This window comes from Tachysurus fulvidraco, chromosome 5 (genome assembly GCF_022655615.1).
Source record: "Tachysurus fulvidraco isolate hzauxx_2018 chromosome 5, HZAU_PFXX_2.0, whole genome shotgun sequence".
Lineage (NCBI taxonomy): Eukaryota > Metazoa > Chordata > Actinopteri > Siluriformes > Bagridae > Tachysurus > Tachysurus fulvidraco.
In genome coordinates, this window is record NC_062522.1 from 20,195,727 (window position 1) to 20,216,163 (window position 20,437).

Consider the following 20,437-nt stretch of genomic DNA (forward strand, 5'->3'; position numbering starts at 1 on the left):
TTAGTTCAGCTGCCTACTGGTTTGTTATCAGGTGTTCAACTTAAAGCAGACATTGATGCCTTGAGTGTTGGACTACTGATTGTAAGGTTGAATTCAAATCCCAGGCCCTCCAAGCTGCCACTGATGGACCCATGAGCAAGGCCCTTAACCATCAATTGCTCAGTTGTATTAATGAGATAAATGCAAGCCGCTCTGAATAGGGGCATATGCCAAATGTAATAAGGTGCATTATATTGCGAGGCGGCTTTTTTCAAATTTAAGTTGTCACATACACACTGGGGTGAAAGGCTTTTCTTCCGTCATAAAAGTAGTTCAGTCAGGACCACTTGAGTCAAAATAAAGACAATTCTTTTAGACATATATTTAAATTTTTATTTGCAAGATTGTTAAAATTACATTTGGTGGTATGGCTCTGTTCTGAATTCCCCATCGTTTTCATGAGCTCCATGAAAGCTAGTCAGGGAACAGCAGCAGCTTCTGGGGATAATCAACCATTTAATACTATGAATGGTTAATAGAACGACACTGATTAAGTTAAACAAAAAGTTTCAAGAAGGAGCTAGGGGAGGAGGTGGGTTGCAGCAATGCAGAGGAAACAGCCAAGCAGACAGACTGAAAATGCATTTAAATAGGGCACCCTGTTTGAAAGGGACCAATTGAGCACTTAGGAATCAGATCAGCTGATGGCTGGGTTAGAAATTCTTTGACAATCAGCTGATAGCTGAGCTTGACTATGCGGCCTGCCTGAACCGACGCTGAACGTTATATATTACAAATAGTTCAAACAGGAATCAGTGTGTACATAAAATGGGAAACAGTAACAAAAAACATTATAGTAACCTATTAGTAATTAGTAACTAATCTATGGGAAGAGTAGTGGAAGCTAGGCTAAGAAAGGAAGAGGATATCCAGAAAGAGCACTACTGATGCAATTTTTGCTCTGAGAATGTTATTGGAGAAGTAGATGGCTTCAATGCATTTTGTGGATTTAGAGAAAGCGTATGACAGGGTGCCGAAAGAGGAGCTATGGTACTGTGTGTGGATGTCAGGAGTGGCAGAGAAGTATGTCAGCCTAGTTCAAGATATGTGTGAGAGAAGCAGTGAGATGTGCTGTAGGTCAGACAGAGGAGTTTAAGGTGGAGGTGGGGCTACATCAAGGATCGGCTTTGAGCCCCTTCTTGTTTGCTATGGTGATGGACAGGTTGGCAGATGATGTCAGACAGGAATCTCCATGGATAATGATGTTTGTGGATGACATTGTGATCTGTAGTGAGAGTAGGGATCAAGTGGAGGAACACCTGGAAAGGTGGAGGTTTGCTTTGGAAAGCAGAGGAATGAAAGTCAGACGTAATGAGACAAAATACATGTGTATGAAGGGAAGTTACAGTGAGGTTACAGGGCCTGAAGTCAAGAAGGTGCAGGAGTTTAAGTATTTGGGGTCAACCGTCCAGGGCGACAGGGAGTGTGGAAAAGAGGTGGAGGCGAGTACGGATGGGTTGGAGTGGGTGGAGAAAAGTGTCAGGATTGTTGTGTGACAGAAGGAATCAAAGGAAATCTACTGTGTTCAAGACAGTAGTGAGAACAGCTCTGCTGTATGGGTTAGAGACTGTAACAGTGAGGAAAAGACATGAGGCAGATATGGAGGTAGCAGAGATGAGGATGTTGAGGTTCTCTTTAGGAGTGATGAGGATGGACCAGATTAGGAACGAGCACATCAGGGGGACAGCTCAGGTTGGCTGTTTTGGGGACAAGGTCAGAGAGGATAGATTGAGATGGTTTGGACATGTACAGAGGAGGGAGATGGTTATATTGGTAGAAGGATGTTGGAGATCGAGCTGCCGGGTAACAGGTCAAGAGGAAGGTCAAAGAGAAATAGGATATAGTAATAATACAATACATCCTGATGTACAATGCTGAACACACTCTATATAAAAACAACCTATTGGACTGCAAATTATTTGTGTTTAACAGTCAGTTTATGCAAATGTATTAATTTCATCACAATTTGTGTTGTCAATTTATTCTGTTTAATTTTTTATTTAGTTTTTTTGACAACCCTTTCCTTTTGTTTCGCATGGAAAAACCTGCAGCCTTCAAAAAACTAAACTGCATTTTCTATTTAAAAAAAAAGATTTTTGGTTGTTGAAAAAGTAATATTTGGAAATATAAATGTTGTACTTAGACAATAATAAGGATAATAATGTTTTATATAACAAAATTTGTACGTTTAATTTTTTTGTGAATTGGGTTCACAGTACTGCATATACACAAAAAAAATTAGTTTATATTTATGTGTCCTTACTGTATAGTGTTTACTGCAATATCTTACTCATACTGTGGTAGTTAATGTCATCTAAAGTTTTTTCAGCTTTTGTGTTTATGACAGGGTTATAAAGAGCCAATAAAGCTATCAGACACCTACCACATTTAACCGCAAGGTGGCAGCAATCAGCTGTGGTCCAGCTGTATACCATATCTATACCAATATTATTTATCTGTAGGTTGTTTTTATCCTTGTCGAAGTGTAAAATGAAGTAGTGAAATGTGAATAAAGACATAAAAGCAATTAATAACAAGGTTTACCTTAAACTATACGCTGGGTTATTTTCTGCACATCAGTTGAGATTGTGCAGGTGCGTGAATAATGAGGGATGCGGACGTGAAAGGAACAGTCACAGCGCGTGAAGAAAAAACCTTCTGGATTCTTCCACGGAGTCTGTGGAGAAGCCAGAACACGTCAGAAAGTGAATGTAGTCACACACAAATACAACAAAATGTATACATCTGTGCTCACGTTTATCTTAATTTGTAAAAGTTAAACCTTTGGAAATTATATTTCTGTAGATGTTACTTGGGAAGAGTTGCTACATCATTATTAATGCTACTTCTAGTTATAGCTAACATATTAGCACACAATATTTTAATCTATAGATTAATCTATAGATACATTCATAATAAACCTTATTTCTTCTTCTGAGTGAAAGGTGAGGAATAAAAACCTCAATGGGACAAAAATAAATAAGCAAAATATTATTATACACATTAAAGCCCTAATACTTGATTGTGTTTATAAAATAGAATTGTATAATTCATTTCACTTTACAGTTGGGTTGGACTGTGATTCAGCAATATTATAAGAGATGATTCATTTGCAAAAAGACCAAATTAAAAATTATTTGATCACAAATACATATGACAATTTGGCAATGTTCACTCCTACAGTCTCCTATTACACAGACTGCTTGATGGATCAGTACATTTTCTTCAGGGTTCAGCTTAATATCCACCCACAGTCACTTTAATCAGTCAGACCTGCTGTCATGTACAGAAGTCTCAAGGTAAAAGCAAAGGCAAGGGCATAAGAATATGCCTTTAAAAACATGAAGGTACTTTTAATAAAAAATAAAAGGCAATTTTTTTTACAAACACTGGCAAGACTTTCAGGCTCACTCTGATTGCATAATCAACAAAAACTGGATCATGACAAAACCTTAAAAGAGCTCCAAATAACTTATACATATCAGATTCATCCATTACCAATTCCTAAAGCAGTACATTTCTGAAAGGGAATCTAGTTAATTGTTGGAATAGAATAATGAGTAAAAATGCATTTTAAAAAATGTGTGGAAATTACGGAACTAATTTATTCATTTATTCATCCTTATCAGGGTTTCAGCAGACCTGGAGACAACACTAGCAACTCTGGGCTCAAGGCCTGGAAAAGATCCCCACACATTACACATATGCACACACTCCTGCACAGATATAAGGCAGTTTAGTTCAGCAAATCCATCAACCTAAATGTTTTTGGACAATGGGAGGAAACCAGAGAACCTTGCAGGAAACATGTAAACAAACGAATTAACTGTGCCCTATGGAACAAATACATTCAAGGAAATACTATCAGAAAGAATATTATTTAGAAGAAATATAGAAATAATCATTCTGTATTTGGATATTGTGAAATTGATGCTCATCTTTCTCACAGGAAGTGATTCAATTCCATACTTAATAAAGAGTGTATTGTTGAGTCAGTTTGTCTTTAATTTTTTATTTAATGACAAGATTACAAATGGGGGGTGTGGTGTTGCAGTAGGTAGTGTTGCTGCCACACAGCTTTAGGGTCCCGGGTTTATTCCCGTGCTCAGGTTTCTGTCAGGAAGTAGATTGGCTGGGCTCAGTTGCCCCGAGCTCTCTCTCTCTCTCTCTCTCTCTCTCTCTCTCTCTCTCTCTCTCTCTCTCTCTCTCTCTCTCTCTCTCTCTCTCTGTGTGTGTGTGTGTGTGTGTGTGTGTGTGTGTGTGTGCACATGATTCCCTGCAATAAACTGGGGTCCCATCCATTTTGTGTACCTGAGAGTCTCTGGATGCACCAAGACTCTGACCAGGTTAAAGCACTTACTGAAAATTAATACTTGCAACAGATAGTGTTTATCTTACTCAGAATTACCAGCAAGATAAACAATCTTAATAATATAGTAACGCTTTGCATGCCTTTGAGAGTAGTACAATTGTAATATCATGCTTTCAAATCATAATATCTGTAGTATAATGATATTTTTTCTTCTAAAAATAAATAGCTTTAATAGAGACTTTTAGACACAGCACAAAAATAAGAAATAAAAATCAATACATTTAATTACATACAAAAAAAATCAGTCAATACAGCTCGTAGAATTGTTCATAGAACTGATATGCTCCAAATCTGTTTCAGATTGAGACATCATCAGTAGTACTTCATCTCCGTTCTCCTAAAGCTATCAAGAGCTATTCAACATGGGCTCTTTTTTATTATTTGATGTTAATATCTACCCTTAAAATGATCTAAAACTGGCTTTCTTTTTCTTGGTTTCCAAGAAATGAATGCCTGTAAATAAAGTTAAAAAAAGACAAAAGTGAAGTGTGTTGCAAGAAAAACTAATGAGGTTTGGAGTTCTAGCTTTGTCTGATTACTGAGAATTTTCCGGCTAAGCAACTTCTGTAAAAGCCTGAGGACCTTCAATACACAGCTTTTTCCTGCAATACACAATTTCAGCTAGATTTATTTGGCATGTTCCATTATTTGATTGGGTTATGAAACAGATCGTGCTGCTGTTAACCAATCACAATTTTCCAGGGAGAAACACTGGCCCACACATTGCTCATCATCCCAGTCACTTTCTGTATGCCTTTATTTAGATGCACACAATCTATTTGACACTCCAGATGCTTTTTGGCAGGACAGTATAAAAGGAGATTAATTTAGCAAATTTAGGAAACCGCAAGCACTGTCATTGTACAAAATGAATATGGGACATAATGATCTAGGGAAACAGGGAAATAATAAAGCTTGTGTCAACTTCTTTGATATTTTATCTTTAGATCTTTCATTCAATTGTGTGCATTTTACAAAATCTGTGCTTTTAGCTTTTAATCATGGATATACAAGTCCAGTGCCATAAAAGACCATAGACCAAAAGCAAAAATTGGGATTCAATAAAGGTATGAATGTGTCCTTTTTCTAGTACACTCTCTGTTCTCTTCTATCTAACAGCACATTCATGCAGTCACCTAATCAGCAAATCATGTGGCAGCAGTGCAAACAAACATGCCACAACTGAGATCACTTTTTCCTCTTCCTGATGTTTGAAGTGAACTGAAGCTCTTGACCAATATCTGGATGATCTGATTTTATGCACTGCACTGCTGCCACATGATTGGCTGATTAGACAACATAATGAATGAACAATTTCTAATAAAGTGGATGGATGAATAGATGTTACTGAGAATTGAATGTGAAGGAAACATGTAACGGGCAGTAATCCTCGGAATTTATAGAATATTTCTTGATTTTCTGATAAAAAGCAGTCGGTAAAACAGAGATCTTCAGAAAAATTTATCATTTAGAAAAGTTCTCTGTGTGTCACTGGTCTTTATTGTCCACACATAGATATCTGTCTGTTTATCTGTCTGTCTGTCTCTCTGTGGCCAGAACAGTGCTAACAGCAGTGCTTCTGCAGTAACATCATTTTTGGAGACGGAATATAAAGCCACTGGAGTAGAACAGAGTCGGTCATGGTGTTATGCATAATTTGAACAAGCTCAGCTAGCCAAGTAAACAGGAACAGTATGTGCTCACTCTTAACGGCTGTTGCAGATACAGTGAGAAGAAGAGTGAAATGAAGTGATGTTAGAAAAAGTGATTGCATTGTTTTTTATCCAATATGCACTGCAAAGTGAAAGAGAACACAAGAATGAAAAAATTGAAAGAGGAGAAATTGTTTGAACAAACTGTGACTTTTGTGCAGATCAATGTCAGTAGACATATTGTAGACATATCAATGTCAGCTGTAGACATATCAATGTAAGCAACTCCAGCATGGCATTGAAAAAGGTGGAAGAATTCACAGGAACACATTTTACAAGTAACCACTATGTTTGAGGGCATGATGGCTTAGTGATTTGTATGGATGCCTCACATGTCCGAGGTTGGAGGTTCAATTCCTGCTGATTGCACCCTGTGATGGGTTGGCACTTATCCACTTGGATGAACATGAGCATGATAAACAGTCTAGAACAAAATAAACAACAGTACTAGACACTCTAGTAAGATGTTATGCTACCATGAGTCTACAGAACAGTCTCAATCCAGTTCATTAATGTGATATTCCCTCAAGTGATGTTTTGGATGAAGGTGGATGTCACTCTTGAAGACAGAATGGAGTTGATCGGTCTTAATTTATACTGATTTTCAGTGAGCCTTCCCTTTAAATATATCATATGAATAATACCTCACCAGTAAAGTGCCCACACAGTATACAGAGCTACTAACCTATAGCTTACACTAACAATTTTATACTGGTTGTGCCATGGTTGAGTTATCCAAGCTCAGGATTGAACCCCACACCCTGTGCTGTTGGAAGAACCAATCCTAGCCATTTGGAAACACAAAACTTCATATTGAGTCCAAATTTAAATCTAACATCCAAGTGGAAGTATTGCTCAAATTGAGATACTCTCTGTGTTTGTGTTTGTTACTGACAAACCCAGCTGGATCATTTTTTAAATGTATGCACTCCTTCAGTGAAGCTTGCAGCCTGATTACTGTAGAGCCACCCACCCAAACACCCACAGAATGCACAACAGACACATACACAGCAGATATAATACAAAGCGTTAAATCCGTTCCTTCTGACTTTACTGTTATTTTGCAGCCTTAAAATTCCTCACACATAAAACAGAACTAAAACACAAATATAAATTTACAATGTATATAATGAATTGCGACAATGTCCATTTTGACTGCTTGTTAGCAAAAACGAAACAATCCTTATTTTTGATTGTCTGATTTCTATACTTTTACATAGAATAAGAGATAACTTCACTTACAGAGATAAGTGAATAATGTTCACACTACAGAATCGATTTAGTTCTTCTCATAGTTTAGCAGCAGTGACACCTTCTCTAAAATTAAACCTTCTGCAAGTAAGAGAAGGACAAGATTGTTTCTTTCTCCCAGGTGAATATGCAGCTGTATCCATTAGCCACAGTTCATCTCACATCTACACAGAGACAGTGAGAGAGTTTAATGTTGCTGTTGACCTCAGGCGAATGAATAATGGGATATGTTAATATAACTGACAAATTGGTGAATTCATTTCAAATCATTTTACAAACTAGCAGCTTTTATATGCTTCAGAGTTTCCCACCAGCCTTACTGAACAAGGTTGTTGCAGCTGTTTAGTCCTGTTGATTTGCCACTACAGACACATCATTATTATCGTGTCACTTTTACACAGTATTATGTTATATCTGTGTAACTTTAAAACACTTAATGTGTCACTTAAACTCTTTATATAGCAAAGAGTTTAAGCGAAAGTGCCTCACACGGCTGAATCGTCATACTGTTAAGAGTTGTCATGCATTGCATTAACATTCCCAAAGCTCAGCTCCATCACTTGGGAATTTGGCGTGCACTTATTTTCAACAAGAATAGAATCACACTGCAAACATATTTGACCGAAAGCTTTGAAATAATATTGTGTGATAGAAATGACAAGAAAATTAAGGGAACAAGAAAGGTACACAAACCATGTTTTTAGTTTTATTGTTGTGCATATGCTTAAATACAATAGATATTACTAATTAATAAATAAATAAATCCAAGCAACCTTAGGTCAAGCACTTAACATACAGTCTACATCAACATATAGAGTTGCTTATTCATCAAACATATAAAGAAAATAGACTCCGTTAAATGAGAATACTACTTTAACCAAAATACTTACTAAAAATACTTAAAATAAGAGCTTATCTTATTTGTAGAACTTGCGTAATGACTGAGCAAAACAAGGCAGAACAGCCAAGTTCCAAATATGGGCTACTCTATTCACACAATCACACAGTTCAGTTTTATCTTTAAAAATCCTTAAGCAAGCATGGACAATGGTTTAAGTCAACCACATAAGCATGCAATCTCAAACAGCTATTTTTGTTTTATGGTATCCAAGAAAGTAAACATTGATTCTAAAGTTGTGAAAGCAAATAGTGACCTGCTTCTTTCCATTTACACATATATTTGTTTTAAATGCGAAAAAAGTAGTGCCCTTCTTAATCTGTACAAAGATTCCACCTCAAAGCCATGTAAGCTCTCAAAGATCTGGCAACAGCCTCTGCATAAAGCAAAAGTCACTTTGATTTTCTATACATGCTAGAGAGATTAGAACCATGCCTGGGTTTGTTTGATCATTTTCATACAGATTGGAATGATAAAGGAACACAAAAGAAGCCGTGAGGTGGAAGGAAGACAATGTTTTTGTCTGAGCTAGGGAGCAGCAAGACACATACACACAGGGTCATTTTGAGATTCTATACTCGTTTTTTCTTTTTCTTTTCAGTTTTTTTTTCTTGTTTACTGTCTTCATACTGCATATTTTGGAGGTTAATTGTTTGTCATAATCCACCAGGATGCTGAGGAGACAGAGAGAGAGAGAGAGAGAGAGAGAGAGAGAGAGAGAGAGAGAGAGAGAGAGAGAGAGAGAGAGAGAGAGAGAGAGAGAGAGACTTTGTGTTACTTTTAGCACATCCAATGTCATTTTCATCAAATATAACAAAGGCAGTGTGGCCTATGCTGAAAAAAAGACACTAATTAAACACCCTTCAGTTCAATCCATTATCATTTGACACGTCAGTTTATACTTAAATCAAACAAGAAGCCATCATGAAATCTGCTAAAGTTAACCGGTTACATTATTTGCTTAATTAAAAACATTAGCGCTCAGTATGTCATATATATCAATATACATATATAGTCTAAATTTAAATGGAGATTTTAAACTCAGATTTTATTTAGATCATTTGTATAGGTGAGGCTGACCACATGGCTTACCTTTCCTGATTTTTGCTTCCCAGCTATACAGTATATTTTGCTCAACTTAACTGAATCTCCAAAAGCAACTATACTACAGACAAGTGAAAAGCATACTTTACAACACAAAACTCCCACATAAAGCAATGCCAAAATGTCTTGTTTATTTCAGATGTGAGGGCAAGTGAATGGCTTGCCAAGACATCACTTACAGCCCCAACAAGCACCTTCCTATACATAGTCAACGTCTCAATATAAAACCATTCTAACCCACACACACTCACGTACCAGGCAAAAGCATGGTGGAGACGAGTTCAGGATCCTCCAGCATATCTATGATAGAGCGCTGAAAAGTTTTACTTGCCTCAGACTGCAGATAACTGAGAGAAACAGAGCAAGAGACAGATTACTGACTAATTCATAGTTGAATAATACAATTTACCACTATAATCCTAAGGATTCAGTAAGAAAACAGGTCTAAGTGTGTAAAGGATGGAGCAGCATTTCCTAGAAGATCTGCAATCTGCTTATCAGTTAATTGTGCCTTTAAAAAAAACAGGAACACAGCTGATACACATTGACCTCATTTCTTACAAAATGAATACACAGGTGTCGTGCATTACACACACACACACACACACACACACACACACACACACACACACACACACACACACACACACACACACACACACACACACACACACACACACACACACACACACACACACACACACACACACACACACATTACCTCATCCAGGCTATACGATCTTGCCAGAACTCATATATTATGTAGCAGCTCTTCTCAGGCAGCTTCTGGATGGACACACTGAAAAATAAACAAGAATGGTTATTGAGGTTCTAATCAATCATTATATGACTGCATTTAGAAGACCGCAGCAATTTTAGTTGATACAAAGTGTGATACAAAATTTTATTCATCATTCGTTTATTCATTTCACTGACTGCTTTATCTTGATCAGGGTCACAGTAGGTCAGGATCCTATCCTGAGAGCACTTGGTGTGAAGTGTGAATAAACAAAGCCTACTGGAGTGCAACATGCTCATGACATTTACATAATCATACACAGATAGGGGGTTTAACCCAACCAATCCTGCTTCCACTGTGTTTTAGGGGGTGTTTGGAACCTTAGAGGAAACCCACAGAAATTTGTGTAGAATATATAAAACTTTACATAGTAACCCCAACACAGGATTGAACTGGGGATCCAGGAGCTTTTCTAACATGTTATCCCCATGTCGAATTTAAAAATAATTATTATCGATCCGATCTTACTCTCCTGGTGGTCCAGCAGCAGGATCCTCCATTCTAATTGCCATTACTCGAGTGCTATTCCCGGGCAGGGAGCTAACCCAGCCGCTGAAGAGTTAACTCTCAGTGCTAGTCCCAAGCCTGGATAAAATGGGAGGGTTGCGTCAGGAAGGGAATCCGGCGTAAAACCTGTGCCAAACCTAATATGCAGACCACGTGATCCGCTGTGGCAACGCCGAACGGGGAGCAGAAGAAGATCTGATCTTACTTTCCACTTGGCAAAGGTCCTTTAAATAAACCATAATCTACTGGTTATTATCATATTACCTTGGGAAACCTGTTGGATTGCAGTTTGATTAGAAAAGGTTTGTTGATGCTGTGCACTTCTGGTAATTATTTGAAGAATATGTGGCCTCTATGGCTCTGTTCCATATTCATATTATTTTTAATATACTCTTGCCCATGTGATGTTGCTTAAACATAAAAAAAGCAAACATATAAAGTATAACCACATGATTGCGATTTTGATATTGCTTTTATAGAACAGATCTATAAACAAGAAACTAATATTGTAATATTAGTATTGTAACAATATTGTAACTGATATTTCAGATCCAGTGTGGCTAAATATCCTGTTTAATTTTGCTCTGATAGTGGAAATGATCCAAAATAAGCCACACCCACTAAGCTTTATAGATTGAAATGCTGTTTAACTAATTAAATTAGTGGTTTAAAACTAACGTTTGTATAATATAAAATATCTGTTTTACATACTTTTTATGGCCAAAAGTATGAAATCTAACCAGCATAATCACAGTGTCCTTGGTGAACATTTAGTTTAGAACTGATTTAGTCTGCCATTGTTGCTAGAACAGCCTTCACTTTTATGGCTGTGGGGATTTGTGCTTATTCAGCCATGAAAGCATCAGTGAAGTCAGGCATTGATGTTTGGTGAAGAGTCCTTGTGTGCAGTCAGTGTTCCAATTCATCCCAAAGGTGTTCAGTGGGGTTGAGGTCAAGGCTCTGCGCAGGCCAGTCGAATTATTCCAGACCAATCTTGCTAGTTCAAGCATGTCTTTATGGCTGTTGCTTTGAGCACAGGGACACTGTGCTGGAATATACTTGGGCCTCTTTGTTCAAGTGAAGTGAAATGTAATTTATTCATTCATACTTAGGAACCACTTTATCCTGCCAGAGAGTATCATACCAGCCTTCCCACAAAATTTAACTGGGGAACCAGAACTGTGAGGTGGCTACACTATACACTGTAACAAATACTGCCACAGTAATAAATGAAAAAAAAAAAAAAGATTTGTATTGACTATTGTGAAACAGTTACAATTACATAAAAAACAGTTTATCTCTTTGTATTAAAAAACACTAAAAAAACAAACAAACAAAAAACTGCATCACTATATGCCCAGGCTCAAAATATCATGCCAGTGTGTTATTCATTTAAGATTTTTGGGGGTAATGTTCAGATGTGGAGATGTAAATTCTCACTGTAGGTTGTCACTTTGGTTGGTGGTGGAGTCGGCGTAGCTCTTCAGGGCCTTTTGAAACTCCTCAAGATTGTCCTCTGTCACTGCCATCTGCCTCTGCACCAACAGAATGTTCTAGATACAAGAGAGGGAGCAGGAATGAGAGAGAGAGAGCAAGAACCACAGTGAGAAACAGGATGCTGCTGTAGATATAGAACAGAGTGAAAGAAAGAAAATAAAGGGGTTCATTGGACAGGGGAGAAAAGGATAAGGATGAAGTCTATATGAGAGGCAGAGAGGAAGTACTGAGAAGAATAATATAAAGCTTTAAACACAAAATCAGACTTTAAAGCCTATTGATCTGAGGAACTTGCATTCTCAGATTACGTAGCTCCTCTCCATAGAGAGAAGAGCTGGAAAGCATGTCAGAGCTGTTAGTGCTACTTGGTGCAGCGAGCGCTGCGTAACAGATGCAAACACTCACTGATTTATATGTGCTGGCCAGCGGGTCCTCTTTCAGCGGCTCCAACTTTGGACTCTGGAAAAAGGATAGGCCATTTAGAAAATAGCACCACAAAAGACCAAACCTTCCAATAGATCACTGCAAACTATAATGTGTAATTGTTATTAATGTCTATCTTGCTAATTTGTAGATGTATGCGGAAGTGGCTTGATGTAGAAGTGAATATACTATAGGAATAAATGGATGCATAGGGGTATAGAATGTATAGTAAAATTAGGATGGATGGATTAATGGATGGATGGATGGATGGATGGATGGATGGATGGATGGATGGATGGATGGATGGATAGGAATGAAATGAAAGATTAATGCACCAATGATGTCTGACGGAATAATGGATACATGATGGAGAAAAACAATGTTCAGAAAAAATGAATGAGCAATGAAGTGTGTCAGAAGTATGTGGACACAGGTTCTCACCTGGCACTCCAGTTTGTCAATGAGCTGTTGCAGTCTATTTATCTGAGAGGACCAGTGGTCATCTGTATCCACAGTAACACCTAAAGCATAACAGACACCATCTGTCACTAACCAGACAAGCCTTTGTCTTCATCTGGCTCAGTAAAAAAGCTCAAGGCCTGTCAGTGGGAGGCACAGTGATGACTCTTCTATCTGTTTGCTAGTTATACACCAGCCAATCAGGCATGTTTTCAGCTTAGCATTGCAGAAGACCTTTCAGTTTTCTTCTTCAGTTATTTAAAAAGCAAATGGTTAGTCAGATTAAATGGCTCTGATTTGCAGAAACTGTTAATAAATCACAAGAAGTGACCTTTTTCCAGATAATTTGTCAAACACTACCTTAAATGTCACGTAAATGCATGAAATAACATTCCTTTAGAAACCCAAAAAGATTCTGTAGCCGATGGAATTTCTAGCCTAATTGCAGCCCTTTCAGTGACAAATGACCTTATTATATTTTGATGATCTAATGTGGTTGACTATAAACACCATAAGTTATAAACATCATCGATGTGTATATGTATAAAAGATCAAGGCCATACCACTTTAGAGCAAGCCATAAGCACTCATGTCTGACTCGGAGCTCTTACCAACAAAGTCTAACACTCAAACTAATTTCATCATATCAGATTGACACCCAGACTAGTGCCATAGCATATAGTGCAGAATGGCTTTGACACTAATTGCAGGACCATTGATGGGGACTGTTGCCAGAAACAACATAACATTCAGGCTTAGGCCCAGATGGTGTGTGTGTGTGTGTGTGTGTGTGTGTGTGTGTGTGTGTGTGTGTGTGTGTGTGTGTGTGTGTTTGCTTATATGTACATCACCTGTGGTAAGGATGCCAGAATATGGGTCTGTAGGAGAGAGGCACATATTTTTCTGCACTCTGCGGCCACACCTCCTGTTATTCTTCTGTAGGGAGAGATGCTCTGGCACCTTCACCTCAACTCTGGATAGGAGAGAGAGAAAGGGATATATATATATATATATATATATATATATATATATATATATATATATATATATATATATATACAGAGAGAGAGAGAGAGAGAGAGAGAGAGAGAGAGAGAGAGAGAGAGAGAGAATAGAAGTTGATTGAAAAATGTATTGTTATTTTTTTAAAAGTATTATCTTTATGGTCATTACCACCATGCTCAGTTGCTCTGGCAACACAGTAGGAAAAATATTTATTCCCAGAGCAATAAATTTCAAAATCTAAAGGGACAAATGAATAATAATATTGGCTGTGACATGAATAAATGTGATTTCTGTTGACTTTATGCCACTGCTAAATATATGGTTAGTGTAAATAATTATGCACATAAACATCCACTTAATAATGAAATAACACATTACTAAACTACAACAATAGTTACTGTGAAAAACACGTAGCAATTATTTAAATAAATAATGTATTATTCATAATGAACTATTCTGTTATATCACTGTGATCCATAATAAAACAGTTACTAATAGCTCCTAGTTCAAAGAGAATAATGATTACAGTATAATGGTGCTGTGAAGTGATTACATAAAATTCTCTAAAATAAACTGAATTCATACATACAAATATGACTGTAGAGTACAATTGTTAATTAGTTGGTTATGTAATAATCGTGCCAGGACATAATGGCTACAAAAATACTTTTTGTGAGTTGTCTTAGTCACTGAAACAGAACACACACATTGGCATATTGTCTAAGGTGGTTTCCACTTCTAAATAGAAATTCATAGATGGTTAAGACAAGTTCAGCTCCCTTCACCCTTTATGATTATTCTAGCACAATGACTATGCAAAAGCATTATGTAAGTATGTCAAATTCTAATTGCTCTATAATAATGTTCAGTTATAACTAAAGTGAGAAACAGGATTAACCAATGAAAATAGAGTATTTTCCCTAAATCCACCTAACGACACTCTGAGCTCTGTGTGTGTGTGTGTGTGTGTGTGTGTGTGTGTGTGTGTGTGTGTGTGTGTGTGTGTGTGTGTGTGTGTGTGTTTGTTTCTCACGGTGCAGGGCTGCTCTGCTCCTCCACCGCCTCCATGGCACACTGCAGAGACATCTGAAGAGAGAGCAGCTGACTGGACGTCTCCCTCAACATAAAGCGTGTCACAAACTGCCCCAACACGGACGAGCCCTGATACTCCTGCACAGACAGAAGGAGTCAGGTTAGCTAGAATCTCTTTATTGGAAGTAGAAGGTGACATAACTATGAATCATGAGAAAATGGACATTTCATTTTGGCTGTGTGCACAATTGTATGGAAATGGAAAAGAAAGAAACACATATATGTTATAAAAATAAGACACACCAAAGTACTAAACAAAACTGTATCACTGTCCAGTGATCTCATATAAAGACAACGTGACTCAACCACTGCACCAAAACTGAAAATTAATGTTTCTAACAGAAATCTTGGGAACCGAACCAGGAACATCTGACTCACTTAAAAGTCCCTGATTTTTTCACTAAACAAAACAGCTCACAATGAACTGAACAGGGTTGGTAACATCCTCTCATTTGCCCCATAGTGCTAAAGACGGCAGCATCAGATTTCTAATTAGACAAAGATTTTGTTGTATGGAAGAATTAAAACTGATGTAATCCCTGAATCATTGTCATTTTTAGACATAGGCTCTAAACAAAGTTTCATACAGTTTTATTGGGTGGAATTCTAGAAATTAGTTCCTTCCTCTCTCTCTCTCTCTCTCTCTCTCTCTCTCTCTCTCTCTCTCTCTCTCTCTCTCTCTCACACACACACACACACACACACACACCCCATACACCCACACACATACATGCTGTAAATACACACTCAAAAATATTTTGCATTCATTTTGTTAGGACCTTTTTCGTTATCAGATCAATCACACCTTATCAAGGCAACAAAAAACCCAGCACACAAATGCAAAATGTAATTTGTTTGTAAACACTAGCACAAATTTGATCAAAAATTCCAAATGGAAAACAGGCTGTTATAACATTGTTTAGCGACTACAAAATAAGTAACATAATACTTTGTAGAAAAGCCAGAGAATTCAGATTTTGTAGTTCCTTGTATTCAACTTGTATTTAGATATCCAGGCTTGTTGGCTTGAATGGGGATTATTCACCCATTAAAAACAATCATGCTCAAGCTATATGATTTGGCATTATCTTCAATGACCTACTGTTTGTAGACGTTGAAATGCTTTTATTTCATTATCAAATTTTCAGTTTTCTTGAAAGAGCTTTCAGTAGCTTAATCAACTGTTACCAACCCAACCCAACACCACCGGGTACATTGTGTAATTGTTCTGGTTAACAAGGTTGTATTGTGACAAACCCCTTAGATCTAGGTCAGTCCACTAAAAATACAGGTGGTTAATGTATTTCCGTGTTTTTTAGTGTCTATAGTTCTCTAATACTATATATATATATATATATATATATATATATATATATATATATATATATATATATATATATATATATATATATAAAACACAACAATGGACATGAGATTTTTGCTTTTGCTTTTGCATGCTCTCTAAAAAGAGCAACATGCTATTTACCTCCTGCTGTTCCCCCATGTGTCCCCATATCCCCATCCCATCCCACCGGCCAACCTTCACATAGCTGATGGAGCTGTTTACAAGTAGTATTTTACAGAAATGTCACCCAAAACCCCAGTTTATATGATCAGCAGTGATATGCACAGGACTTATATGGATGGATGGTTGGATGGACAGATAGAAAGGTAGTCCAATAAATGTAAAGATTATAAATAAAACAAATTTGTATTATTGTTTTTACAGCATTTTAAATGTGTGTATTACTGACTATTTTATTTATTTATTTATTTATTTATTTACAAAAAATGTACATTTTATAATGATATTGATGAATATCATGTAATGTGTAAACCTGTAAATGTTCACATGTAAAACAGGCTCGGTAAAGAGGTTCATTTTGGCTAGCACCACCGGGTTAAACAAAACCTCTCAGGAGTTTAACAACACTTAGGAAAGCGTTTTTTACTAATTAGGCGAAAAACTGCTCAGTAATCGACCGAGAGCCTGCAGCTAGAAATTCTACATGAATAATTGCCTACCCCTACAGTGCAGAATCTTACTGTGAAGTCTTAGTCATTTAGTCTTTCAACATCTACCAGCGGCAGCAAAACTAACATGACAATTGGAGCAGAAAAGGTTTTTGATTATAGTTTAATAAGCTACACATAAAGCTCTTTATATCAGACCACATTATATGAACATTATCATATGACATTTCATTTGCACCTGTACAGTATGTGGATTTGCTCACACAGGGATTAAATAAAGTAGTAAAATATCATGCACTACCCTTTTTCTCCGGCTGCTCTCTTGTTAGACATTTTTAAATTATTTATTTCTTGCTCATCTGATAAACTGCAAAAAGCTGCACAAAAACAACAACAACAGTTTTGTTGACTGGGATTTGATACACAGCATCTTTTCATGGCGCGTTAGTTTTCAGCTGTTTAGCTTCAAATATTAAGCACGTTTTTGTTTCTAACACTTTGTTGAATCATTGATCTTACTTTCTTTTTGTGAAGAGATAAAGCAAGTGTGCAATACATATGCATGATCATGCAATACACGACTGTGTCCTCATAAATCCCTTTACCTCTTTACACACTTGAGGAACTGTGGTCCTTTATTTATACTGATTACTCTTTTCAATCTCTCTTCTCTCTCTCTTCTATTAGAAACTCTTAATATTATTTAATGCGTTGATGTTATTCGATCCTTAGTTTGTTTGGAAATGCACAGTGCATCTTTAAACCGAGTTTATGTTTAAGAGGTACTACACGTATAGACGAATAGGGATTGAATGATTGATACTTAACTAACCATTCTTACTGCCTTAATGGATGTTAACGAACCATAAATGTCACCATTAATGCACCATAACAAAAGTAAACTTACACTTTAAATTGCAGTTATTTATAAGCGAACTATACATCTAAAGTCTAAAACATATAACCAATAGGTCTGCATCATTATCATAAATTCTATTACAATGATGTTACTAAAATATTATAGGCAAATATTGGATCCAACCATTCATTTTTCCCTTGTGAATTAACCACAACATGCATATTAAGTATATATAATTGTAGACGTTAATGCTTTTTAATTAACGTTTACATAAATGCAGATACATAGTACATAATATATACTACAAATACATAATACATTTTTTCAAATTTTCTAATACAAGCATTACGTAATTTGTACTGATTGTATTACAGCTAGAGTTCATGCTTTGCTCTTACTGACTGATTCATCTGATTGATTGAGAAGATGAACCCCACACTAGGCATGTGAATAAAAGAGCTCAAAGAAACCTATGATTGATTAGGGATGCCCTAATAAACAGGGGAGGGAGTAATTAGGGTTGCAAAGGGGCAAAAACTTTCCATGGGAACTTCATCTGGTGAATTTTGGAAATATTCCTAGTTGGAAAATTACTAAGAATTTAAGGAAATTCATTAGAAAATTGGGGACATTTATATAAACTGTATCATATACAAACATAAATATAAACATTTTGTTTGGACATAAGCTGACATGCATGCAATCTAATACAGATTAGAAAAATGACACTAAAGCATAAATGCTGAATTAAAAAACATATTTCCTTATGATTGATGCTAGTATAATGAAAGCATCCAGCATCCTTTCATTTCCAAAAAAAGGCCCATTCAAAATGTAAAATCAAAGCATTTTCTCTCAAACTTCTCTGAAGCCTCTGGATTCTGCATTTTTCCTCTCAGTCCTTTAAGGTTTCAATGGCTTCATTTTGGACCTCATCAGCATACTCCATATCCACTTTCTTGACATCTGACTCATCTTCACCTTCGGTGTCACTGTCCAGCCTTGTTGAGGATGGCTCTGTGTCAGGCTCAAAGAACCGTAGGTTTGCTCAGACAACGGCCAGTTTTTCAACCCTTGCATTCGTGAGCCTGTGGTGAATATTTGAATGTGTGTTCTAAAACAGTGACCAGTTGCGCTCAGAGACGGCTGATGTTGGTGGGATTTGAAGGATAATAGAGGCTACAGGTGGAAGTGCTTCAGACCCACAAAGTCCTTTCCACCATGTACATGCAGATATGTGCTGGCACGACTGCCATATACCATCCCATTCCCAAAGGCCTTGCTGTACTTTGCCAGACTGCCAAGAACTTTGGAGCTTCAATCTGACCACTGCAGTTTCCTCTGCTTGAAGCACCGGGGAAGTGGGCAGGAAAGTTTGTATTTCTTCTTTGAGATCAGAAAATAGGCATTGACAAGATGGCAATTGGTTTGACGATTCCCAGGCTGCTAGCCACTTTTTCCCAACACACCATCCAACAGGATTCTCTTGATGGCACTTTCAATGGCTGCAGTTTGGGATATAACCATCTCTTGCTCTCTAGCAGACTTGCATACATTATGACAACCTCACCCCAATGAGTGATGCAGGGGAGCTTCAGTGTGGTCTTCCAATTTCTTTCATTTTGCTTAAAGAGGTACAGATTGCTAAAGCTACCTTTTTGCCCTTTACATATTTCACTACATGTTTCACTGTCTTGTACAGCATGTTCAATGTATTCGGTGCCACGATGTTCCTTAAGGAGATGATTAATATGAACCTTCATATTTGCATCATAGTCAGCTACAATTGCAAAAACCCTCTCAGCTCTAAGGTAATTGATGACTGCTTTCAGCTCATCGGCAATGTGAGTCCCTGTGTGTCTGTTGTCCTTTGCTCTTACAGAATACTAGTTGTGGGGTGGTGACAATGTACTTGATAGTTCCTTGTCCCCGGACGTTCAACCACCAATCAGAGATGATTGAAATACAGTCTACTTTGTCAATTGTTTGCTTGACCTTTGCCTGCACTCTTTCTTTACAGCAAATGAGTAGATAAATCATGTCTGGAGGAAGGGGTGTATAAAGGGTGAAGAACATTCAGAAATCACTTTCAATAGACATTGGCTGTGAGCAACAGAGGTGAGCCAGTTGCATACATTGCTCGAGCAGAACATTTATCAGCATTTCTCTGGCTACGTTCATCCACTGAGTCCAAAAAAAATCCTTTGATTTCAAAATGTGACCAGGAGCTGAAGTGAGGGTGTCTGAATCTGAATCATTTTCACTTCAAATGGAAGCACATAAACTTTTGGCCATGGTTGCGTGGCATAGTTCTATAAAATAAGATTGGAAAAAAGCTTGTAAAATTCTGTTTTTGAAAAAGGAAACTTATTCTCAATTAAGCCTGATGTATTTGATCAAAGATAAAGAAAAACAGTAATAATATTCTGAAATATAATTCTGATTT

General features: G+C 37.1%; 1 protein-coding gene across 1 annotated transcript in view; it reads right to left on the reverse strand.

Annotated features, from left to right (window-relative positions):
- Positions 1 to 8,067: 8,067 nt before the first annotated feature.
- necab3 (N-terminal EF-hand calcium binding protein 3) overlaps positions 8,068 to 20,437 on the reverse strand; it is a 44,067-nt gene continuing 31,697 nt past the window's right edge. The window contains exons 6-13 of the mRNA XM_047814195.1: positions 15,100 to 15,236; positions 13,913 to 14,034; positions 13,044 to 13,123; positions 12,585 to 12,638; positions 12,123 to 12,235; positions 10,098 to 10,175; positions 9,632 to 9,723; positions 8,068 to 8,946 (exon numbers count right to left, since the gene is read on the reverse strand). Of these exons, the coding sequence (XP_047670151.1) occupies positions 8,918 to 8,946; positions 9,632 to 9,723; positions 10,098 to 10,175; positions 12,123 to 12,235; positions 12,585 to 12,638; positions 13,044 to 13,123; positions 13,913 to 14,034; positions 15,100 to 15,236 (705 nt within the window). The 3' untranslated portion in view covers positions 8,068 to 8,917. The remainder of the gene's footprint in view (positions 8,947 to 9,631; positions 9,724 to 10,097; positions 10,176 to 12,122; positions 12,236 to 12,584; positions 12,639 to 13,043; positions 13,124 to 13,912; positions 14,035 to 15,099; positions 15,237 to 20,437) is intronic.